General features: G+C 43.4%; 1 protein-coding gene and 2 pseudogenes across 1 annotated transcript; 1 reads left to right on the top strand and 2 right to left on the bottom strand.

Moving 5' to 3' along the window:
- Window positions 1–661: 661 nt before the first annotated feature.
- Window positions 662–10,629, bottom strand: LOC128448280 (6-phosphofructo-2-kinase/fructose-2,6-bisphosphatase 2-like; annotated as a pseudogene).
- LOC128460034 (zinc finger protein 773-like) lies at window positions 10,615–17,971 on the top strand. The gene is made up of 3 exons (XM_053445049.1): window positions 10,615–10,643; window positions 11,599–11,960; window positions 14,760–17,971. Exons 1-3 carry the CDS (start codon window positions 10,615–10,617, stop codon window positions 16,046–16,048), a joined length of 1,680 nt encoding a protein of 559 aa, XP_053301024.1. The 3' UTR covers window positions 16,049–17,971.
- A 431-nt stretch (window positions 17,972–18,402) lies between these two features.
- Window positions 18,403–25,929, bottom strand: LOC128448270 (6-phosphofructo-2-kinase/fructose-2,6-bisphosphatase 2-like; annotated as a pseudogene).
- Between the last annotated feature and the right edge of the window lie 550 nt (window positions 25,930–26,479).

Here is a 26,479-nt window from a genome sequence, read left to right on the forward strand (position 1 = left end):
TCGTCAGCTAAAAAGGCACAAGGAGGCTGATTGGAGCACTGCAGTAACTTATCAATGATCAAACCTTACACAGTCATCCAATGAAACTCTGCATTAGTAAATAAAAAGGCTGATGTTGAGGAAAAGTTAAGAAGAAAATAAACGTTTGCAAGAAGCAAATAAAGCAAATTCTTTGTTCGTTAACATGAACAAAAGTATCTCAACAAAATAGCAGTAATACCTACAAATCCCTTGAAAGAACACATAATGAATATGTATCGTTAAGGGCTGATTGAGACACATTAAAAACATTGTGAACAGCAGCTCGAAAACAGAAAGTTCAATCTGTTAACTATTGCCGGGACAATATGTGAAGTACTGTGAAGTATTTTCTAACAATGCTTCTATAACAAGAGGGATAAATCTTTATACAGCATTTTAATCTTCCTTCAGAACCCTGTTCAGTTCAATCTCTCAAATCTATAAGATGAGACAACACACAATGGCTTCAGATAACAATCAAAAGTGCAAATGTCTGTCTATAAGATGAGCGGATTTATATTATAAAAAGGTTTTACAGCATCTACTTTATAACATGATCTGTTTGCAAACGTAGAATTTTTTTTTTTTTCATAATATGTGATTGAATAGAGAAGAATAGAGGAACTGATACTCAGTGTATGTAATGATCAGTAAGGCTCTGTATTATTTACAGTACAATAAGGATTAGTTGGCAGTTGTGTAAAACACTGTGTTGTGTTGATTTGTTGATAGATTTCTTGTAGTGCACATGCAGAATACTTTATGATACTAATGATAAGGCCTCCAGGTCAAAGCCCCAGCATGTAGAATAAAGACAAAGACACAAACTGCAGATATAAAAAAACAAAAATGACCGTGTCCAAGTTGCCTGGTTTTAAAACACAAACTCCTCTTTGACTTCATCCTCCTCTGACCACGATCTCCAATAACTGTAGTTCAAAAATACTTCTATCCATCTTCTGAGTCATAATCGAACCCAAACTTTAATTTGCGCCGTGAAGAACAAGACTTTTCCTCTTCACTCAGAAGCGGACACAGACACTAGTTTCCTTGGAGCTGTCAAAGTCGATTCCTTCGCACAGGGACTCCTTGAAGAGAGAGGAAACGTCACTGACACTCACAGATTAATGCCTCACAGCAGAAAATTCTATTAGAGGAAACTAATAGTCCCAGAAGTCTTAGGTTCCTATTTGGAAAATTGGGTCATTTATGTGGAGTGCTGTTAAACGGCCGCAGCACTGGAGACTGTTCATTAGAACATTGTCTAAGAAGAAGTTATTCATTATTAATCACTTTTCTGAACCTACATGTCATTGCTTCACTTTAATCAATACTGAGACACTCTTAAATAACCATTATATTATTATTAATACATTATATATGTGCACAGCAAAGTGTAGTTACTTGTCTATCATTTCACCTCTTTAAAACATATATAGGTGTCTAACAAATGTGATAATCAAATGTGATAATCAAATGCTTTTAAAGAAGCCGTAACTACACTTTTACTGTCGCAGTCATTTATTAATTTTCCAAAGAATCAGGCTGCGATAGTCGTTCTTGATAACGTCTCTGAGATGAAACATATCGACAGCAGCTTTCTGAGTGCAAAGGTGATGACAGGTTGAAGAAACCAAAGTGCTGGAAAACCATAAAAATACATGAAACACTATGATAATGTATATTGAGAGAACATGACTTGAACAATGGGTTGAATTATGGGAAAGAAAATGAAACGTTTGCTACACTTTTTTCCCCAAGTCTCACGAAAAAAATACTCACAGACATCTGCTTCCTATTCGGGGCTGAAAGACGGGTTCAGAAGGAGAGAGAGAGAGAGAGAGAGAGAGAGAGAGAGAGAGAGAGAGAGAGAGATGTGGAGATGGGCTGAAGCACTGTACCCACAAGCCAAAGCCAACACATATACAACAAATATACTTATGAATATGCATTTGTAAATAAAAAACACAGTTTTTATGGGTTTAAAATCTATAATTTACATTTTATATTAATTTTCAATTGCAGTTAAATGTTCTTGAATGGATTTCAGTAAAAAATAATTGTCGCTCTAGAAAAGAGTGTAAATCTAAAATTTAAGATAAAAAAAATTGATGCTGATATAAATTATTGTCTTATAGAAGATGCTAGTAAATGGATTACTACTCTTAAACCACCTCTACTCCACATAGCGTTTTAATTACATTTTATTTCAGCAGGGGCTCAACTCATCAGGAGTGTATCTCACAAAGAGACATGCTGTTCTGCATATTCACGCTGGAAACAGACCAGTGGTGAAGCAAAGGTCATGCAAGACAAACATCAGACGGCCAAGAAACATTCAAGAAAGAGAACTTTCCTTCGAGACCCAACACGTGACAGAGACACAGAGACGAGTCCCATGTCAACAAGGACACTAAATCATCGAGAGGATACAAGACTGAGGGGAGACGGATGCCAAACACACAACTGTGGTGGGAGGTGACTGATTGAAGTTGACGTTGAAGTTGAGATATATTTGGATTACTCTTTCCCTAACTTGGGTTTGCCGTCCCTCTGGCATCAGAGCTGATGGCATGGGGGCAAGCGGTAGCCAGGGCAGGTTTCCCGCACTGTAGAGCCTGGGACGCTTGACCTGGTCGTGACTGGACAAGGGAGTATAACTATTCCTCCGAGGTACGAGAGCAGAGTCCTTCAGGGTTTCATCCTGGTAGGAGATGAGATGCTGCAAGGTGTTATAGGAAAAAACAAAAGATCTGGGGACTCCTGATCACAGCCGAGCAGAGTAACCATCCTCTCCACATTGACTCGGGTAACAGGTTCAACAACAGAAGCCAATCTGCAGCCCGCCATCCATTTTTAATTGGGCCGCATCAATGTCTAAAAATAAAATATATATTAAAAAAAATAATATAACAAATTTGAAACTAAAAATTTAGTAGCACTAAAATGGCACTTACTTATACCACTTTGTTTTGCTTTATTTTTGAAGAAATTGTACTTTCTTGATTCTTATCGTTCTGGGTTTGTACCCTCAGGGTTGATGCACTTAAGACCAGCGCATGCTTCTGCGTTTTCAGAGACACACAAGAAGGGGTACGCAAGCATGCAAGAGGCCCTTGCGTGCTTGCATACCCCTTCTTGCATGCGTGGCCCAATTTTTGTAGCTATACAACAAAGCTACGCAACCCTCACTTAGCCCGCAAGGCTGTGATTGGTCTGCTAACTACATCCTTTCCGGAGTCACATTTAAGGTTTCATTCCCCATAATACCGGCAGAAACCAAGGAAGATTTAAAAGAACGAATATGGACCAAATAGAAGAGCGTTTGTCAGAAGAGGTCCGAAAGTATGACCACTTGAAACTTTAAAACGTTACTCCACCTAGTGTTCTGGCGGTGAATTGCTTTGCAACACTTGCAACCCTTTTGAGAACCATAAATTAAACGAGATCATCAACACAACTGTGTGAAAAGCTGCAGCCGCAGTTGCAGAACCATGCGCCGGCCTTTGTAAGTTGCTTTGGATATAAAGGCCAATTTATGCATCTCCGTTTTGACGGACACGGACAGATAGGACAGCCTTCTTTGTCGTGGAACGCCCTCTCCGGGCCTCTCTGGGGCTCCTCGGAGAGCTTTTCTTGCAGCTCTGATTTTTCTAACTACACGTCGGCATGGCGGAGAGCCCACGGATAGCCCTTGGCTGTGATTGGTCCGCTAACGCCAGCATTTCGGGACGGCATCATTTCCGGACCTCAAATTCCTGCTTCATTCCCTAAATCACAATAAACCCAGATCACAACTAAGACTCTATGATTAATGTGACAAGTGTGGTTAAGCCAGCGGCGTTGTCCGGCTCACGGTGGCTGGTTAGAGCACTTACGGCATGTGTGTACGGTCACATACGGCTATAACGAACTTTCATAAAGGGGCTAGCGGGCTAGCCACCATGCTAACTGCGGTGGGAACAGCGCAAAAACCCGCTGACTTTAATCCCACGGCTGTCATGACACTGTTTCTCAAACACAGTCAGGTTAGAAGCAAACATTTGGTAGTAGCTGGTATCGGGTGTCCATGCTGACTGTGTGTGGAAGCTGGGGGGGAAGCTAGCTGCCTCTGTGTAGCTTCAAGCTGTTGCAGCTGTTGAATTAGCAACGCAGTTCGGAAACAAGTCCAGGATACCGCTGCGCTAAGACACGATAACATAAGCATTATGACCCGCTGGGTGTCACTTTATTTCAGCAAAAACTGTCGCGTCATCAACAGCCTTTTTCTGTTAGTTGCCATCGTTAACTGTGTTTGAGGAGCCGGGGGGACTTAAATAAACTAACGTGGACTTCTTCTATATACCTCATGAGGTAGGCTTCTCTAAGCTCGACTTCCGTTGCGCCAACTACTGTTCTGGCGGTGAATGGTTTTCAGAACAAAAAGGCTCGTAGAACTATAAATCAAAAAGTGTCCGTCCGATCCGTCCGTCCGTAATGGACTCGGAGAAGCATATAACGGCCTTAAGCGTCAGCTAAGTGAAATGTAATGTAATGTATTATAATGGACTATGGCCCACTGTAATGCACTTCTCAGTTTAGACACCAGGTGGCGCCAAATTCAAAAGGGAGGGGCGTGGCGGCGTGAGTGGCCCAGTCCTTCGTATTTTTTTCAGTATGTGGCCCTCGGGAGAAAAAGTTTGGACACCCCTGTTCTAAAGCACCTGAAGCACATGAAGCTCCTCAAGCACATGAAGCTCCTCAAGCGCCTGAAGCACCTGAAGCACCTCAAGCACCTCAAGCACCTCAAGCACCCGAAGCTCCAGATGTTCCTGAAGCTCCTGAAGCTCCAGAAGCTCCCGAGGCTCCTGAAGATCCTGAAGCTCCTGAGGCTCCTGAAGCACCTGAAGTTTCAGAAGCACCTGAAGTACCTGAAGTACCTGAAGCACCTCAAGCTCCTGAAGTACCTGAAGCACCTGAAGCTCCTGAAGCTCCTGAAGCTCCTGAAGCTGCAGAGGAGCTGCAGCAAAGGACAGTCAGAAGAAAGTGATGTGTTTTCTGAATATTAGAGCAAGTAAACCTTTTCAAATCAAAACATAAATTCAAATTATGAGCCTGAATATGTCTCCTTTTAAGGATAGAATAAGTAAAGCACAACCCTCACACACCTTATCTTCATTTAACAGTGTAAACCTTTAAAATAATTCAAAGAAGCTCAAATACAGCTTTTCATTCATCCATAACCAGAGCGATGGTTATAATGAATATTTCAGCCAAGCAGGGCAGCATGATCAGCCAGGGCTTCAGTCCATAGCATATAAAACATTTAATTCAATAAGCTGAGTTGAAGGCAGGTTCAAGATTCAAGGGACAGGGATTAAAAAGAGGGAGTTAAAGAAGCAAGGCATCGCAAACAAGCATTAAACTAGTGGATATAACAAACAGGAGCCCGTCAGACTCCTTTGTGGTTTGCTGATTAATTGTGAATTATTTTTGATGAAAGTCAACAACACACACACATACTTTGCACATGTGACAACTTATGTGGCTTTAATTCAACAATGGTGAAATCACATTCATGTAAAAAATGAGATTATTCAATTTGAATGAGAGGAACTTACAAGGGGCCGGTCTCGATGTGTGTTCACTGCCTCCACGTTCAGATAAAACAGTTCCACTTTGCAACCTGCAAGATAGGAAACAGAAAATGTCAATAAAACAAAGGGTCATAGGGTAAAGTCATGTGTCCTGGGGGGGAAGACCTACCATACGCCACAGGTGTTTGTTTGAGCACAGTGTGGAGCGGACACTTCATGTACGGCAGATCTTCTTTAGGATGATAAAAAAGCACAAATTAAACGTGTCCGTGTGTCGTGTGTGTGTTCTGTGATCATTCTTCTACCTGCACTTTTGTCCAGGAAGTCGCCAACAAACATCTCATCACGGCCTGGTGGCAGACGACCAGCACGTTGCCCTGTCTCTCCAGCTCCATGATGACCGGCTCCAGTCGCTGAACGAGATCCTGGTAGGACTACAGAGCCAGAGAAGACGGTTTTAACAAAACATCAACCTGACTAACATCTGTGAACCACGATGGGATGGAAGGAGTGGGCCAGGTTACCTCTCCTCCTTGTTAGCGATAGTGATACTTGTCCTGGTCTCTCAAAGCAAACTCCTCTGGGAAAGTGTTCTCGATCGTCTCATAGCTCATCTCCTCACACACACCCTGAGGAGGGATATTAAAAAAAAGAAAAGAATATTCATTATAATATCAAAGAACAAATTAAAGTAAGCAGAAGCACTTTCACTGCACATAATACAAAGAAGCAAGTGCTTCAATTCCACATATTATACATCATCATCATCATCATCATCATCGCCTACTACCCCTTCTGGGGCTTAGGCCGCAAACAAGAGTTCTCCATGCATCCCGGTCCTGGGCCAACATCTCAAGCTGTCCCCAGGTGTAGCCCATTTTCTTGGCGTCTGCCTCCAAGTCTCTACGCCAGGTGTTTCGCGGCCGACCTCTCTTTCTTTTCCCTTGGGGATTCCACTTGAGGGACTGTCTTGTGGTGTTTGTGGCTGGTTTACGGAGAGTATGGCCTATCCATCTCCAACGTCGTTGGAGGATCTCTTCGTCCGCTGGCTTTTGGCTGGTACGTTCCCACAGTTCTTTGTTGCTGATGGTGTTAGGCCAGTGGATCTGGAGGATTCGTCGCAGACAGGTATTGATGAATGACTGGATTTTATTTGTTGTATTCACCGTAGTCCTCCATGTCTCAGCACCGTAGAGTAGGACTGACTTCACATTGCTGTTAAAGATCTTGATCTTTGTTGTGATGGCCAGGTCTTTTGCGCTCCAGATGTTTTTTAGTTGGAGGTACGCAACTCTGGCCTTGCCAATCCTGACTCTCACATCTGCATCTGTTCCACCCTGCTTGTTGACAATGCTGCCAAGGTAGGTGAACTCCTCAATCTCCTCCAGAGCTTCGCCTTCCAGCATGATGGGTGCAGTGTTGGCAGAGTTGACTCTCATGACTTTGCTCTTCCCTCTGTGGATGTTGAGACCGAGGCGAGCAGAGTTGGTTGCGATGGTGCAGGTCTTTTCCTGCATCTGCTGCTGGGTATGAGAGAGAAGGGCCAAGTCATCTGCAAAATCCAGGTCATCGAGCTGCGCCCACATTGTCCACTGTATGCCGTTTTTTCTTCCTGCTGTGGATTGCTTCATTACCCAATCCATTGCCAGCAGGAACAGGAATGGCGATAGTAGGCACCCCTGTCTCACTCCAGTTTGTACACTGAAGGCATCGGTAGGTTGTCCCTCGTGGATCACTCTGCAGGTCATTCCCTCATAGGTGTTTCTGATGATGTTAGTTAATTTCTCTGGCACTCCATAGTGCCTGAGAAGCTTCCAGAGGGTCTCCCTGTCCACACTGTCGAAGGCCTTCTCGTAGTCGATGAAGTTGATGAATAGCTGTGAATTCCACTCGAGTGACTGTTCCAGGATGATGCGCAGTGTAGCAATCTGGTCTGTACACGATCTGTCTTTGCGGAAGCCAGCCTGCTGGTCTCTAAGCTGGGGGTCAATCACATCCTTCATCCTGTCCAGTAAGATCCTGTAGAAGAACTTTCCTGGGATGGAGAGTAGCATGATCCCCCTATAATTTCCACAGTTGCTCAGGTCCCCTTTCTTTGGCATCTTCACAAGATAGCCCTCCTTCCATTCGCATGGGATGTTTTCCTCTTCCCACATCTTCTTGAAGAGAGGGTGGAGCATCTCTCCCATGGTCTCTGCGTTCGTCTTCAGTGCCTCGGCCGGGATGCTATCTGGTCCTGCAGCCTTACCGTTTCTAAGTTTTTTAATGGCTTTCCTGATCTCCTCCCTTCTTGGTACGCTGAGGTCTATTGGCAGATCCCTGTCTGCTTGTTGGATGTGTGGTGGGTCTTGTGGGGCTGGTCTATTGAGAAGTTCCTTGAAATGCTCCAACCATCTTTTCTTCTGTCCTTCCTCCCCCATTATTGGCTTTCCCTCTTTGTCCTTTACTGGTCTTTGAGGTTTACTGGTCTTTCCTGCCAGCTTTTTGGTGGTGTCATACAGGTCCTTCAGATTCCCATGTCTGGCTGCTTCTTCTGCTTCTAATGCAAGGGCCTCTATGTAGTTCCTCTTGTCGGTCTTCAAGCTTTTTTTCACATTCTTATTTGCTTCCCTGTACTCTGTTTGTGCCTTTACTTTCTCTGCTCTTGTACGACTGCTGTTTAGAGCTGCCTTCTTTTCTTTCCTCTCCTTCACCTTCTTAATTGACTCTGCTGATATCCAAGCCTTGTGGTTATCTTTCTGTGGTCCCAGTGCTACATTGCAGGTTGTAATTACGGCTTCCTTTACTACCTTCCACATCCCATCTATGTTTCTTTCCTCACCTTCTTCATCTAGCTCTTGCAGGGCATGAAACTTGTTCTTTAGTTTGATCTTGAATGTTTCTGCTGCTGCTGGATCTCTTAAAAGTGCTGTGTTAAATTTCTTTCTCTGGTTCTTCTCACCTGTCCAGTTTCTCCTCAACTTTAATTGGACTTTGGCAACGAGAAGATGGTGGTCTGATGCTACGTCAGCTCCTCTTCTGACTCGTACATCTAAGAGGGACCTCCTAAACTTTTTTGTGACACATACATGGTCTATTTGGTTCTCAGTGGAGAGGTCCGGTGATACCCATGTGGCTTTGTGTACTCGCCTGTGGGGGAAGACACTTCCTCCTATGACAAGGTTGTTATTTGCACATAGTTCTGCGAATCTCTCTCCATTTTCGTTCATCTCGCCTAGACCATGCTGCCCCATTATCCTCTCATAGCCTCTGTTGTTACTTCCTATTTTTGCATTAATGTCTCCCATTAAGATGGTAATGTCTCTTTCTGAGTATCTCTGGATGATGGTCTGTATTCTGCTATAGAATTCGTCCTTACTCTCTTCGTCACTATCGTTGGTTGGGGCATAGCACTGAATGATGTTCATGTTTATTTTTTCCTTCTTTGTTTTGAATGTAGCTGATATTGCTCTCGAGCCATGTGCCTCCCATCCCATGAGTGCTCTCTGAGCAGCCTTGGATAGCATCAAAGTGACTCCCTGGGTGTGGTGTGCGTTGTCCTCCTCATGGCCTGAGTACAGCAGCAGCTCTCCTGTGACAAGCCTCTTCTGTCCAGAACCCGTCCATCTTGATTCACTAAGTCCGAGTATGGCAAGGTTGTACTTCTTCATCTCGGTGGCAACTTGTGCGGTCTTTCCAGCTTCGAACATGGTCCTTACGTTCCATGTACCGATGGTGGTTGTAACACCGGTTGAGAGGATGGTTTTTGGCAGAGTGGCTTCCAGGTGCTTCTGGCTTTCACCACCCTGCTTCATAAATCCTTCTGACGGAGGTCCATCTTCACTCCGGGGCGGGATATCTTGGTTTACTCTTGTTTGCGTTTCTGTAACAGGTATTGTTTTATGGGGTGAGGTTGTTAGCCCCACGCCTAACCCCCAACCTGGAGGACCAGGTGTTGCCTTTAGTCGGACCTCTACCCTAAAACCTGCCCGGCTTGGTAAGACCTGCCAGGGGTATAACCCCCGCCGGTATAGCCTCCAGGGTCACGGAAGTACATAAGCCTCCCCACCACGACAAGGTAACAACACAGATGGAAGACATATTATACATAGGGATTGTTTTAAAAAATCTTCTGCTGCTGTCTTTAAACAATCCACATTTTATACATAGGGATTGTTTAAAGACAGCAGCAGAAGATTTTAATACATAAAGATGCTTTAAAAAAAACACACAAGAAAATGGAACTGATTTTCAAAATTTGGATTCTTAAGTATTTTTTTGTCTGATGCATGGAAGAAAAGGGACGAAATGATTTTGAAAACAGTTTTGCGGCTCCAAGCTACATCGACACATCTTCCTCATTTCTACTGGTTTCCTAACTATCATGAAGCAACTCTTTCCCCCCACTAAGAGTTAGAATCGAGCATGCAGGCAAGTTCAAAAATGTTTCCCCCTCTTTCTAAATCAGACCAGTGATTCATTTCAAAACGTGGGAGGTTGGATGTCGGGGTACTGACAGCATCGATCTCGTTGAGAATCTTCCACTGCTCATAAGGAACCCCGAGCTCCGTCGCTGTCTGGATGGTTATCCTCAGTTGACTCGTCCAAACCTTTAAATCCGACAGTTGGTGCTCCTCTATGAAACCTCTCAGGGCGTGGGCGAACTGGGATACGAGAGAAACTCAAATCAACAATCATCGTCTAGATATCATCAATTCTTTTCTAAGGGTTACTGTCTGATTTATTAGATTAATGCTCGGGAAAAAGCCAATGGAGAGAATTAAAGCAAATCCCATCCCAGTGAACTAATGAGTCTTGTGATTGGTTCTTTCTGTGTACTCGTACCTGTTTCCCTCGAGGAGAAAGCTCGGAGTCCACCCCGATGCGGCCATCCATGTTGTGGTTGCTCTCTCCGTGGCGGCACAGGTAGATGGAGTGAGAGTGCACGTTGATGTTCATCAGGTAGTACACGATCTTGCTCTGGATGTAGTCCTGCACCCGGTTCACCAGAAAAAGGCGGCTCATGTTTATCCCCTTGATGAACGACAGGTCCCTGAAGGTGGTAATGTATCATGGGGGGCTCAACTTAAAATCTGTTTACTGATGCCATCTATTGTTTATTTGTTGCAAACTGCTATAAAACCTTTGAGGTTCACCGGAGCGATCCAATGATCCAGTTAAAAAATGTAATGACCTATTGAGATAGAGAGAAGCAGATGTGATCAGCTCTTACTTGTCGTAGTTGTCAGGATCTAACGGTTGATAAGTGACCTTGTAGCACTTGATGCGTTTGACTCTCTGTGTCTTTCATGGGAGTCGGGACTGGACACCTTCACCTCCTGCGGCAGGTAAGCAACACAGTCAGACCATGTGAGCAAGCAGCATGGTTCTTACATATCAAAGCATTCACCAGGAATATTTATAGATTATGGGTTTGGGTAGAGAGGCAGCTGTGCTTTGTGGAAATTAGCAGTGATTTTATTATGTATCGGCGTACAGTCTAATAACACGAAGACTCCCTACTTGAACAGATTTATTAGTCAGTCTGTAATAATACTGATGGTGCAACCTACTGGCAAGAGGAAATACGCGTTGTTTTACAACTATCATCCAATTTACAGTAAGTTTTCCCAGTGTGATGTGCAATTGATAGTGTTGACCCAATTGAGCAATTAGCAGGCCAGAATCGACATCACGTTACGGACGCAGGAAGGGAAGCGTTTATGTGCTCGGGCCCGTTCAGTGCTGCTCTTCAGTCCTAGAAATTGTTGTTTATTTTTGGTTTTACTGTCGGGGTTGTTTAATTTAATTATTGAGTATTTCCACTTCACTGTCTTGTACTTTTACTTGTAATGGAATATTACTTTACTGTCTAGGTACTTCTACCTCAGTGAATGATTCGAATTCTTCTTCTACCATTGGTTGAGTTTATTTTGTTGCTTATACTTTAGTACTTGTTTACTTGTACCAGAGTATTTCTACTGTGCAGTATTAGTACTTTCGTTTCCTCTTCGTCCTCCAGTCCAACAGGGGTCACTGCTGGCTCGGAGCTCGGAGTCTCTGGCTTCCTCTGTCCCCTCAGAGACTCAGATTGGGGAGGAAGGAGGAACATGTCGGCCGTGCAGCTGCTGCGGGTGTCGGTACATGAGCGGATCAGCGCTGCCGCTGAAGACTTCCTGCTGCAGGTGGAGAAAGGAGGAGGAAAGGCTGAAGTCCTGGAGCTGAGAGCGATGCTCACCGAGCGGCTCGCGGGGGCGGGGGAGGAGATCCTCACGAGGCTTGAGGAAACCGTGGCTGGGTACGAGGACCGAGTGGAGCGGTCCGAGCGGGAGAGGAGGGTGATCGATGCCGCGATGCAGCCCGTAGTCCGGCTGCACAGAGCAGGTCAGTCCCGAGAGCAGGGGGGTAATTCATGTTTCCAAGGGGCCACATGAGAACATGGACAGTTGTGAAGGGCCGGACCAATAGGCTGAACTCAATTCTACTCGTTTTAATTTGATTCTACTGGTAAGAGTAAATGTTATGATTACGTCATGACGGTAAGCGTGCTGCGTCATTTCCTGTTTTCTTGCCGCTGGTGGTGGTCACGCTCTCTGAACTAGCTCCTCTGCTAACAGCTGTGTCTCTGTATCACTACGGCTAAACACTCACTCACCGGTCCATAGTTAAACAGCCACACACCCCAGCCCCTACTCTCTGGTGCTTCGTGACTCTGTGTGAGCTCAGCCTCGTAGTCGAACAGGCGGATACAGCAGCGATGTCTTCTCTCTCTTGCTCCGAGCGTCTCTTGCTCGTGTTTACTGACTCCTCTGCCTCCATTAACAGTAGTGGTACATGTAATAAATGCAATGTGTTGGTAGCGATGGAGGCGAGGCTTAGCGACCCAGAAGCTCGGCTCCGCAGCTTAGAACCTCCGTTAGCTATAGTTAGCTTAGCCGCCGCGGTGCCACCCAGCCTAGCACGTAGCTTAGCCTCAACTAGCAGTACCTCGACCTGTTCCGTGCAGCCGGGAGCCCAGGGCGGCGAGGTGACGGTCCGGACGGGGCATAGTGCTACCATTAAAGAGCCCACGATTAAGGAGCCACCAGCTCACGGTTCAAACAGATTCTCCTGCGACCACAGTCAATTGCATCCCAGGGACCAGAGCCAGCGACATCGAATCCAAACTTAAGTTACTGGCGAAAACTAAACGTAAATACAGGAAAATCGTAATTCACGTCGGCAGCAACGACTCCCGGCTTCGCATGTCGGAGTTCACTAAAGTGAATGTTGATTCCTTGTGTGCTTTTGCAAAAACGATGTCGCACAAAGTAATTTTCTCTGGCTGTCTCCCCAACACAACAGGTGATGACATGTTAAGCCGCATGTTGTCTTTTAACCGCTGGCTGTCCAGGTGGTGTCCTGTAAACGGTTCCGGGCTTTGTAGATAATTGGCTAAGTTTCTGGAGGAAACCTGGTCTTGTTAGGAGAGACGGCGTCCATCCCACTTGGGATGGGGCAGCTCTCTTATCTAGGAATATTACTCAGTCTATAACATGACAACCCAGTGTTGGGACCAGGAAGCAGAGCTGCAGTGCTACACACTTCTCTGCGCTCCCTCTGGATCAGTCACACAACCCCATAGAGACTGTGTCTGTCCACGTCTGATTAAATTATTTTAATCCAACATTAACAGAGTGAGAACTCCACAAAATAATCCAATACAAATTAACACAACAACGCAGGAGACTAAGACTTTTAAATGTGGTCTTTTAAACATTAGATCACTGTCATCAAAAGCTATTTTAGTTATTGAACTAGTCTCAGATTACAATATAGATTTATTGTCCCTCACTGAGACGTGGCTGCATCCTGATGAATGTGTCAGTCTAAATTAATCTACTCCCCCCAGTCATATAAATTCACACGTTCCCAGAGAATTCAATTTGAATGAACTCATTTGAAAGTCTTGTTCTTAGGCTTCCACGCCAATCCAAGAAACACCAACAGCCAATCATATTTGCTGTATATTACCGTGCTCCTGTGCTTATACTGAAATTTTAACATGATTCCCTGAGTTTTTATCAAACCTAGACCTAAAGACCGATAAAATTATTATGGTGGTGACTTTAATATTCATGTTGTCAATAATAAAGATAGCCTTAGCGTAGGGCAGTGCAAGTAATACAAATTTAATCGTGATTTCGATTATTGGGTTAAACAATCTCCAAACTAATATAATCGAGTTGAAATGATTTTCTGATATTGCATGCGCAATTCAGCCCTTCACCCAAAGCATTCAACGCCGCCCTGCTGACTGGCACTCACTGTCAAGCAGCTGTAAAGTGAAGGAGGCGAGTTGTGTGTGTGGTGACCTGCGGTATTTAAACAAAACAGAGAGAGTGGAAAATGGCAGACCTGTCTGATCGACAAAAAGGGCAGAAAGGGTTTTCTTATATGGGAACACCAAGGATTCAAAGAATCCGAAGAGGAGCAGCACCACACTATGTAGCGGCCGCGCCTTGCCATTCTCAAGCACACAGCCGCCTGGCTGTTTACAACAGACCCGCATTTGTCCGCGCTGGTCTGTCTGTGATTCTCTGCTTGTTGTTGTATGTAACCCGTTCAATGTAGGTGTTTGGGGGTAAATGATAATGGTCGTCATAGCCATCCCCCACCCCTCTCTTTCACTGTCTGTCTGTTTTTTTGGAGCAAAATACTGAATAAATGCATCATGTTTTCAAACTCAAAAGCAATCATTTGAATAATCTTGATTTCAATATTGTCCAAAATAATCATGATCCATGATTTTTTCCCCCATTATCGAGGAGGAACCGCTTACAGGCTAACGTAAGCTAGCATCAGCTCGAGCAGCGACATTAATACACCACTTCCCGTCTCTGTCTGCTGCACCCGGCTGCTCCAACTCTCACCTGAATAATGAGGAGGATTTGATGCTGTTGTGAACGAGTCTGTGCAGAAAAACCTGCTGCTGTGAATGACCTTTTTTTTTACCAGAAACCTTTTGTTTTATGCTGCTTCCTTTACGAGCTGCGTCGTAACACCAACTGTAAACGACCATCTCTACTTCCTGAATGCGATCGTTCAAAAAATGCCAACAGTCGACATTTAACAACACAACACAAGTTTTTCCAAACACTTCAGGATACTCTAAAATTATAAATGTGTGTATTTGTGTTTCAGTGTGTCCTGCAGACGTCCAGCAACTGATGGTGATAAAAGAAGAGGTTCCCCCTGAGCAGCCGCAGAGGAACCCTCTTGTGGACCAGGAGGACCCAGAGCCCCCCCACATTAAAGAGGAACAAGAGGAACCGTGGACCAATCAGGATGGACAGCAGCTTCAAGGACTGGAGGAGGCTGATATCAAGTTCACATTGACTCCTGTCGCTGTGAAGTGTGAAGAAGAGGAAGAGAAACTTAAATCATCAAAGCTTCATCCGAGTGAGAGGAAGGAGAACAAAGCGGACTGTGGAGGACCAGAACCAGCCAGGAACTCAGGTCCTGATGGACGTTTACAACAAGGTCCTGAGGATAAGAAGGAAGACTCTTCTGAGACTGAAGAGAGTGAGGATGATTGGCAGGAGACCAGGGAACCTCAGACTGGCTTAAATACAAGAAACAACAAACGGCCTCTAAGTGATATGGAATGTAAGACAGAAAAAAAAACGTTTAGTTGCTCTGAGTGTGGTAACAGATTTAGCCTACGGAGCCATCTAAACAGACATTTGAGGATTCATACAGGAGAGAAACGGTTTAGTTGCTCTGAGTGTGGTAAACAATTTAACCGAAGGGGCGCTCTAAATACACATATGATGATTCATACAGGAGAGAAACCATTCAGTTGCTCTGAGTGTGGTAAAAGATTTAACCTAAAGGGAAATCTAAAAAGACATATGAGGTTTCATTCAGGTGAAAAACAGTTTAGTTGCTCTGAGTGTGGTAAAAGATTTTGCCATAGGGACAATCTAAATAAACATATGATGATTCATTCAAGAGAGAAACCATACAGTTGCTCTGAGTGTGGTAAACAATTTAACCGAAGGGGCGATCTAAATACACATATGAGGATTCATACAGGAGAGAAACTGTTTAGTTGCTCTGAGTGTGGTGAAAGATTCAACCAAAAGAGCAATCTAAATACACATATGAGGATTCATACAGGAGAGAAACAGTTTAGTTGCTCTGAGTGTGGTGAAAGATTCAACCAAAAGAGCAATCTAAATAGACATATGAGGATTCATTCAGGAGAGAAACCATACAGTTGCTCTGAGTGTGGTAAACGATTTAACGAAAGGAGCGATCTAAATAAGCATATGATGATTCATACAGGAGAGAAACCATTCAGTTGCTCTGAGTGTGGTAAAAGATTTAACCTAAAGGGAAATCTAAAAAGACATATGAGGTTTCATTCAGGTGAAAAACAGTTTAGTTCAGGGGTGTCCAAACTTTTTATCCCGAGGGCCACATATTGAAAAAAATACGGCGGTCCGGGCCACTCACGGCCGCAGATGGCCCGCGGGCCGTAGTTTGGACACCCCTGGTTTAGTTGATCTGAGTGTGGTAAAAGATTTAAGATTCAGTCCTATTGTACGAGACGTGTGAGGATTCATAAAGGAGAGAATTGATTCAGTTGCAACCTTTGCAACAAACATTTATTCGGATTTATCAACAGATATTCATAGTTCACTGTTTTAAATAGACTATTTACAGTTTTTATGTCCATATAAAATATAACGTATTGAATAACACAAAAGATTTGTGTTTATATCTTATTTCTACAGATTTCTACATAAAATATTTTTCATAACGTTCTTCATGTAATTTTAAGGTTAAAGTGTTTTCCTTGCACAGTATGTAAGTCAATCAATCAATCAAGTTTTATTTGTATAGCCCATATTCACAAATTACAATTCATCTCATAGGGCTTTAACAGGGTGTGACATCCTCTGTCCTTAACCCTCAGCAAGAGTAAGGAAAAACTTCTAAAAACCCTTTTAACAGGGTAAAAATATGTAGAAACCTCAGAGAGACCCAGATGTGTAGGATCCCTCTCCCAGGACGGACAGAAGTGCAATAGATGCCACGTGCAGGAAAACATCATCAACATTAAAGTCTTCAAGATTAAAGATTAAAGTCTCTAGCAGCATTTGATGAGGGTAAACATCCCGAAGGACAACCCCAACATGACATGCCAAGCAGTTCCGCTGCGATCACAGTCCATGGTCAGCAACCAGCAGGACCACGATCCACCATCCAGACCATAACGCCACTCCAGTCCTCAGTCACCGTCCACCGCCGCCCACCAGGACCCATCACGAGCCACCACCGCGGTCCTTGTCCACCGCCCGTGCCCAATGCCAACACGACACAGGGTCCGCCACCAGCACCACGATCAGCCCACATAACTCAGAATCCGCCACACTGGATCCAACACTGCGACCCCCGTTGCGCGATCCACAAACCGCAATCCATGGTGCGGCCACAGAGGCCCTGGATCTGCGGGTGATAAAACAAAGGGATTCCGGGGAAAGGGGATAGGGATGGAGAAGAGGAAGGAGAAGCTGGAAAGAGAAGCTCCGTGTGTCATGTGTCATAAAATAGAACAAGTAACGTTCTGGCGCACTAATTAGCTCTAACTATAAGCTTTATCAAAAAGGAAGGTTTTGAGCCTACTTTTAAACGAACAGATGGTGTCTGCCTCCCGAACTGAAAGTGGTAGATTATTCCACAGCCGAGGGGCTTGATGGCTAAAAGCTCTGGCTCCTACTCTACTTTTAGAGACCTTAGGGACGACAAGTAGGCCTGAATTCTTGGAGCAGAGTGCTCTAGTGGGTTTATAAGGTACTAACAGCTCTTTAAGGTAAAAAGGCGCTATATTATTAAGGGCCTTGAAGGTGAGGAGGAGAATTTTAAATTCTATTCTAGATTTAACTGGAAGCCAGTGTAGCGATGCTCATACTGGAGAAATGTGCTCTCTTTTCTTTGTTCTCGTCAGGACACGTGCTGCGGCATTTTGGACAAGCTGTAGAGTCTTTAACGACTTACTGCTGGAGCCTGATAATCATGAATTACAATAGTCCAGTCTCGATGTAACAAAGGCGTGGACTAGTTTTTCTGCATCTTTTTGTGAAAGGACATGTCTAATTTTTGAAATATTACGCAAGTGGAAAAAAGCGGTCCTAGAAATTTGTTTTAAGTGACTATTAAAGGATAAATCAGGATCGAAGATCACTCCCAAGTTCCTGTAAGTGTGTTCTTAAGTAGTTCATTTGATTTAAATATGTTTGTTTTAAAACAATGGTTTCTTGGTTCGTGAGATTCAATGACAGTGTTTGTTCTCCTTTATGTATTGAATGTGTTTCCAAGAATAAAAGTCTAATAAAAAGATAACTGCATCGTCGCCCTCCTCCTCTTTGTTTCTGTATGAACGGAGGCTGCACTGGCTACAGTTGAAATGTCTCGACACGAGACAAATTAATCAGCTTCTCACAGTCAGACATGTTTGTTTACGTTTGACGTGAAGACAGAATTGTGCAATTTCATGTCAGAATATCTGACATACGAGTCGTCTGCAACGCAGCATTACACTCACGCATGAATGACGGTAAATGTCAAACAGCAGGATTATTAAATTCAGAGACAGCTGTGATGTCCCAATCTATAAAATTTAAGAATTATTTTTATATGCTTGTTTGTACTGGGATGGTTCGGTTCCGTCTGTCAATCTGTGTGATACTGGACTCAGTAGATCACAGATCTATATAATACAACATAGATCATAGGGCAGTGATTCTAAACAAACATATTTAATCTAATAGGCAAATAGCAGACAAGGATCGACATCACGTGACGAATGCAGGTAGGGAAGCGTTTATCTTTATCAGATTCATTCACTCCGATATTTCTTTGAGTAAAAACAAGACTCATTGAAACTCACTTTTATCGTCTGCTAAAAAGGCACAAGGCGGCTGATTGGAGCACGGCTGTAACTTATCAATGATCAAACCTTACACAGTCATCCAATGAAACTGCATTAGTAAATAAAAAGGCTGATGTTGAGGAAAAGTTAAGAAGAAAATAAACGTTTGCAAGAAGCAAATAAAGCAAATTCTTTGTTTGTTAACATGAACAAAAGTATCTCAACAAAATAGCAGTAATACCTACAAATCCCTTGAAAGAACACATAATGAATATGTATCGTTAAGGTCTGATTGAGACACATTAAAAACATTGTGAACAGCAGCTCGTAAACAGAAAGTTCAATCTGTTAACTATTGCCGGGACAATATGTAAAGTACTGTGAAGTATTTTCTAACAATGCTTCTATATAACAAGAGGGATACATCTTTATACAGTATTTTAATCTTCCTTCAGAACCCTGTTCAGTACAATCTCTCAAATCTATAAGATGAGACAACACACAATGGCTTCAGATAACAATCAAAAGTGAAAATGTCTGTCTATAAGATGAGCGGATTTATATTATAAAAAGTTTTACAGCATCTACTTTAAAACATGATCTGTTTGCAAATGTAGAAATTGATTTTTTTTCATATGTGATTGAATAGAGAAGAATAGAGGAACTGATACTCAGTGTATGTAATGATCAGTAAGGCTCTGTATTATTTACAGTACAATAAGGGTTAGTTGGCAGTTGAGTAAAACACTGTGTTGTGTTGATTTGTTGATAGATTTCTTGTAGTGCACATGCAGAATACTTTATGATACTAATGATAAGGCCTCCAGGTCAAAGCCCCAGCATGTAGAATAAAGACAAAGACACAAACTGCAGATATAAAAAAACAAAAATGACCGTGTCCAAGTTGCCTGGTTTTAAAACACAAACTCCTCTTTGACTTCATCCTCCTCTGACCACGATCTCCAATAACTGTAGTTCAAAAATACTTCTATCCATCTTCTGAGTCATAATCGAACCCAAACTTTAATTTGCGCCGTGAAGAACAAGACTTTTCCTCTTCACTCAGAAGCGGACACAGACACTAGTTTCCTTGGAGCTGTCAAAGTCGATTCCTTCGCACAGGGACTCCTTGAAGAGAGAGGAAACGTCACTTACACTCACAGATTAATGCCTCACAGCAGAAAATTCTATTAGAGGAAACTAAAAGTCCCAGGAGTCTTAGGTTCCTATTTGGAAAATTGGGTCATTTATGTGGAGTGCTGTTAAACGGCCGCAGCACTGGAGACTGTTCATTAGAACATTGTCTAAGAAGAAGATATTCATTATTAATCACTTTTCTGAACCTACGTGTCATTGCTTCACTTTAATCAATACTAAGACACTCTTAAATAACCATTATATTATTATTAATACATTATATATGTGCACAGCAAAGTGTAGTTACTTGTCTATCATTTCACCTCTTTAAAACATATATAGGTGTCTAACAAATGTGATAATCAAATGTGATAATCAAATGCTTTTAAAGAAGCCGTAACTACACTTTTACTGTCGCAGTCATTTATTAATTTTCCAAAGAATCAGGCTGCGATAGTCGTTCTTGATAACGTCTCTGAGATGAAACATATCGACAGCAGCTTTCTGAGTGCAAAGGTGATGACAGGTTGAAGAAACCAAAGTGCTGGAAAACCATAAAAATACATGAAACACTATGATAACGTATATTGAGAGAACATGACTTGAACAATGGGTTGAATTATGGGAAAGAAAATGAAACGTTTGCTACACTTTTTTCCCCAAGTCTCACGAAAAAAATACTCACAGACATCTGCTTCCTATTCGGGGCTGAAAGACGGGTTCAGAAGGAGAGAGAGAGAGAGAGAGAGAGAGAGAGAGAGAGAGAGAGAGAGAGAGATGTGGAGATGGGCTGAAGCACTGTACCCACAAGCCAAAGCCAACACATATACAACAAATACACAACAAATATACTTATGAATATGCATTTGTAAATAAAAAACACAATTTTTATGGGTTTAAAATCTATAATTTACATTTTATATTAATTTTCAATTGCAGTTAAATGTTCTTGAATGGATTTCAGTAAAAAATAATTGTCGCTCTAGAAAAGAGTGTAAATCTAAAATTTAAGATAAAAAAAATTGATGCTGATATAAATTATTGTCTTATAGAAGATGCTAGTAAATGGATTACTACTCTTAAACCACCTCTACTCCACATAGCGTTTTAATTACATTTTATTTCAGCAGGGGCTCAACTCATCAGGAGTGTATCTCACAAAGAGACATGCTGTTCTGCATATTCACGCTGGAAACAGACCAGTGGTGAAGCAAAGGTCATGCAAGACAAACATCAGACGGCCAAGAAACATTCAAGAAAGAGAACTTTCCTTCGAGACCCAACACGTGACAGAGACACAGAGACGAGTCCCATGTCAACAAGGACACTAAATCATCGAGAGGATACAAGACTGAGAGGAGACGGATGCCAAACACACAACTGTGGTGGGAGGTGACTGATTGAAGTTGACGTTGAAGTTGAGATATATTTGGATTACTCTTTCCCTAACTTGGGTTTGCCGTCCCTCTGGCATCAGAGCTGATGGCATGGGGGCAAGCGGTAGCCAGGGCAGGTTTTCCGCACTGTAGAGCCTGGGACGCTTGACCTGGTCGTGACTGGACAAGGGAGTATAACTATTCCTCCGAGGTACGAGAGCAGAGTCCTTCAGGGTTTCATCCTGGTAGGAGATGAGATGCTGCAAGGTGTTATAGGAAAAAACAAAAGATCTGGGGACTCCTGATCACAGCCGAGCAGAGTAACCATCCTCTCCACATTGACTTGGGTAACAGGTTCAACAACAGAAGCCAATCTGCAGCCCGCCATCCATTTTTAATTGGGCCGCATCAATGTCTAAAAATAAAATATATATTAAAAAAATATATAATAACAATTTTGAAACTAACAATTTAGTAGCACTAAAATGGCACTTACTTATACCACTTTGTTTTGCTTTATTTTTGAAGAAATTGTACTTTCTTGATTCTTGTCGTTCTGGGTTTGTACCCTCAGGGTTGATGCACTTAAGACCGGCGCATGCTTCTGCGTTTTCAGAGACACACAAGAAGGGGTACGCAAGCATGCAAGAGGCCCTTGCGTGCTTGCATACCCCTTCTTGCGTGCGTGGCCCAATTTTTGTAGCTATACAACAAAGCTACGCAACCCTCACTTAGCCCGCAAGGCTGCGATTGGTCTGCTAACTACATCCTTTCCGGAGTCACATTTAAGGTTTCATTCCCCTTAATACCGGCAGAAACCAAGGAAGATTTAAAAGAACGAATATGGACCAAATAGAAGAGCGTTTGTCAGAAGAGGTCCGAAAGTATGACCACTTGAAACTTTAAAACGTTACTCCACCTAGTGTTCTGGCGGTGAATTGCTTTGCAACACGCGCAACCCTTGGAGAACCATAAATTAAACGAGTCCATCAACACAACTGTGTGAAAAGCTGCAGCCGCAGTTGCAGAACCATGCGCCGGCCTTTGTAAGTTGCTTTGGATATAAAGGCCAATTTATGCTTCTCCGTTTTGACGGACACGGATAGATAGGACCGCCTTCTTTGTCGTGGAACGCCCTCTCCGGGCCTCTCTGGGGCTCCTCGGAGAGCTTTTCTTGCAGCTCTGATTTTTCTAACTACACGTCGGCATGGCGGAGAGCCCACGGATAGCCCTTGGCTGTGATTGGTCCGCTAATGCCAGCATTTCGGGACGACATCATTTCCGGACCTCAAATTCCTGTTTCATTCCCTAAATCACAATAAACCCAAATCACAACTACGACTCTATGATTAATGTGACAAGTGTGTTAAGCCAGCGGCGTTGTCCGGCTGATGGTGGCTGGTTAGAGCACTTACGGCATGTGTGTACGGTCACATACGGCTATAACGAACTTTCATAACGGGGCTAGTGGGCTAGCCACCATGCTAACTGCTGTGGGAACAGCGCAAAAACCCACTGACTTTAATCTCACGGCTGTCATGACACTGTTTCTCAAACACCGTCAGGTTAGAAGCAAACACTTGGTAGTAGCTGGTATCGGGTGTCCATGCTGACTGTGTTTGGAAGCTGGGGGGGAAGCTAGCTGCCTCTGTGTAGCTTCAAGCTGTTGCAGCTGTTGAATTAGCAACGCAGTTCGGAAACAAGTCCAGGATACCACTGCGCTAAGACACAATAACATAAGCATCATCAACAGCCTTTTTCTGTTAGTTGCCATTGTTAACTGTGTGTGAGGAGCCGGGGGGACTTAAATAAACTAACGTGGACTTCTTCTATATACCTCATGAGGTAGGCTTCTCTAAGCTCGACTTCCGTTGCGCCAACTACTGTTCTGGCGGTGAATTGTTTTCAGAACAAAAAGGCTCGTAGAACTATAAATCAAAAAGTGTCCGTCCGATCCGTCCGTCCGTAACGGACTCGGAGAAGCATATAACGGCCTTAAGCGTCAGCTAAGTGAAATGTAATGTAATGTATTATAATGGACTATGGCCCACTGTAATGCATTTCTCAGTTTAGACACCAGGTGGCGCCAAATTCAACAGGGAGGGGCGTGGCGGCGTGAGTGGCCCAGTCCTTCGTATTTTTTTCAGTATGTGGCCCTCGGGAGAAAAAGTTTGGACACCCCTGTTCTAAAGCACCTGAAGCACATGAAGCTCCTCAAGCACATGCAGCTCCTCAAGCACATGAAGCTCCTGAAGCACATGAAGCTCCTCAAGCACCTGAAGCACCTGAAGCTCCTGAAGCACATGAAGCTCCTCAAGCGCCTGAAGCACCTCAAGCACCTCAAGCACCCGAAGCTCCAGATGTTCCTGAAGCTCCTGAAGCTCCAGAAGCTCCCGAGGCTCCTGAAGATCCTGAAGCTCCTGAGGCTCCTGAAGCACCTGAAGTTTCAGAAGCACCTGAAGTACCTGAAGTACCTGAAGCACCTCAAGCTCCTGAAGTACCTGAAGCACCTGAAGCTCCTGAAGCTCCTGAAGCTCCTGAAGCTGCAGAGGAGCTGCGGCAAAGGACAGTCAGAAGAAAGTGATGTGTTTTCTGAATATTAGAGCAAGTAAACCTTTTCAAATCAAAACATAAATTCAAATTATGAGCCTGAATATGTCTCCTTTTAAGGATAGAATAAGTAAAGCACAACCCTCACACACCTTATCTTCATTTAACAGTGTAAACCTTTAAAATAATTCAAAGAAGCTCAAATACAGCTTTTCATTCATCCATAACCAGAGCGATGGTTATAATGATCATTTCAGCCAAGCAGGGCAGCATGATCAGCCAGGGCTTCAGTCCATAACATATAAAACATTTAATTTAATAAACTGAGCTGAAGGCAGGTTCAAGATTCAAGGGACAGGGATTAAAAAGAGGGAGTTAAAGAAGCAAGGCATCGCAAACAAGCATTAAACTAGTGGATATAACAAACAGGAGCCCGTCAGACTCCTTTGTGGTTTGCTGATTAATTGTGAATTATTTTTGATGAAAGTCAACAACACACACACATACTTTGCAGATGTGACAACTTATGTGGCTTTAATTCAACAATGGTGAAATCACATTCATGTAAAAAAATGAGATTATTCAATTTGAATGAGAGGAACTTACAAGGGGCCGGTCTCGATGTGTGTTCACTGCCTCCACGTTCAGATAAAACAGTTCCACTTTGCAACCTGCAAGATAGGAAACAGAAAATGTCAATAAAACAAAGAGTCATAGGGTAAAGTCATGTGTCCTGGGGGGGAAGACCTACCATACGCCACAGGTGTGAGTTTGAGCACAGTGTGGAGCGGACACTTTATCTACGGCAGATCTTCTTTAGGATGATAAAAAAGCACAAATTAAACGTGTCCGTGTGTCGTGTGTGTGTTCTGTGATCATTCTTCTACCTGCACTTTTGTCCAGGAAGTACGCATACAAACATCTCATCACGGCCTGGTGGCAGACGACCAGCACGTTGCCCTGTCTCTCCAGCTCCATGATGACCGGCTCCAGTCGCTGAACGAGATCCTGGTAGAACTACAGAGCCAGAGAAGATGATTTAAACAAAACATCAACCTGACTAACATCTGTGAACCACGATGGGATGGAAGGAGTGGGCCAGGTTACCTCTCCTCCTTGGTAGCGATAGTGATACTTGTCCTGGTCTCTCAAAGCAAACTCCTCTGGGAAAGTGTTCTCGATCGTCTCATAGCTCATCTCCTCACACACACCCTGAGGAGGGATATTAAAAAAAGAAAAGAATATTCATTCTAATATCAAAGAACAAATTAAAGTAAGAAGAAGCACTTTCACTGCACATAATACAAAGAAGCAAGTGCTTCTTTGTAACTGATGCATGGAAGAAAAGGGACGAAATGATTTTGAAAACAAATTTGCGGCTCCAAGCTACATCGACACATCTTCCTCATTTCTACTGGTTTCCTAACTATCATGAAGCAACTCTTTTCCCCCACTAAGAGTTAGAATCGAGCATGCAGGCAGGTTAAAAAAAATGTCCCCTTCTTTCTAAATCAGACCAGTGATTCCTATCATTTCAAAACGTGGGAGGTTGGATGTCGGGGTACTGACAGCATCGATCTCGTTGAGAATCTTCCACTGCTCATAAGGAACCCCGAGCTCCTCCGCCGTCTGGATGGTTCTCCTCAGTTGACTCGTCCAAACCTTCAAATCCGACAGTTGGTGCTCCTCGATGAAGCCTCTCAGGGCGTGGGCAAACTGGGATACGAGAGAAACTCAAATCAACAATCATCGTCTAGATATCATCAATTCTTTTCTAAGGGTTACTGTCTGTTTTATTAGATTAATGCTCGGGAAAAAGCCAATGGAGAGAATTAAAGCAAATCCCATCCCAGTGAACTAATGAGTCTTGTGATTGTTTTTTTCTGTGTACTCGTACCTGTTTCCCTCGAGGAGAAAGCTCGGAGTCCCCCCCGATGCGGCCCTCCACGTTGTGGTTCCTCTCTCCGTGGCGGCACAGGTAGATGGAGTGAGAGTGCACATTGATGTTCATCAGGTAGTACACGATCTTGCTCTGGATGTAGTCCTGCACCCGGTTCACCAGGAAACGGCGGCTCATTTTTATCCCCTTGATGAACGACAGGTCCCTGAAGGTGGTGATGTATCAGTGGGGGCTCAACTTAAAATCTGTTTACTGATGCCATCTATTGTTTATTTGTTGCAAACTGCTATAAAACTTTTGAGGTTCACCGGAGCGATCCAATGATCCAGTTAAAAAATGTAATGACCTATTGAGATAGAGAGAAGCAGATGTGATCAGCTCTTACTTGTCGTAGTTGTCAGGATCTAACGGTTGATAAGTGACCTTGTAGCACTTGATGCGTTTGACTCTCTGTGTCTCTCATGGCAGTCGGGACTGGACACCTTCACCTCCTGCGGCAGGTAAGCAACACAGTCAGACCATGTGAGCAGGCAGCATGGTTCTTACATATCAAAGCATTCACCAGGAATATTTATAGATTATGGGTTTGGGTAGAGAGGCAGCTGTGCTTTGTGGAAATTAGCAGTGATTTTATTATGTATCGGCGTACAGTCTAATAACACGAAGACTCCCTACTTGAACAGATTTATTAGTCAGTCTGTAATAATACTGATGGTGCAACCTACTGGCAAGAGGAAATACGCGTTGTTTTACAACTATCATCCAATTTATAGTAAGTTTTCCCAGTGTGATGTGCAATTGATAGTGTTGACCCAATTGAGCAATTAGCAGGCCAGAATCGACATCACGTTACGGACGCAGGAAGGGAAGCGTTTATGTGCTCGGGCCCGTTCAGTGCTGCTCTTCAGTCCTAGAAATTGTTGTTTATTTTTGGTTTTACTGTCGGGGTTGTTTAATTTAATTATTGAGTATTTCCACTTCACTGTCTTGTACTTTTACTTGTAATGGAATATTACTTTAC

Source organism: Pleuronectes platessa, chromosome 2 (assembly GCF_947347685.1).
Source record: "Pleuronectes platessa chromosome 2, fPlePla1.1, whole genome shotgun sequence".
In the NCBI taxonomy this organism is placed as follows: domain Eukaryota; kingdom Metazoa; phylum Chordata; class Actinopteri; order Pleuronectiformes; family Pleuronectidae; genus Pleuronectes; species Pleuronectes platessa.

Bases quoted from the DNA above. Each gene is read 5' to 3' on its own strand.
- LOC128460034 (XM_053445049.1), top strand. From the start codon at position 10,615: ATGAACGACAGGTCCCTGAAGGTGGTAAT. The intron at 10,644-11,598 runs GTATCATGGGGG...TTCGTCCTCCAG, and splicing joins AGGTCCCTGAAGGTGGTAAT to TCCAACAGGGGTCACTGCTG. The intron at 11,961-14,759 runs GTCAGTCCCGAG...TTTGTGTTTCAG, and splicing joins AGTCCGGCTGCACAGAGCAG to TGTGTCCTGCAGACGTCCAG.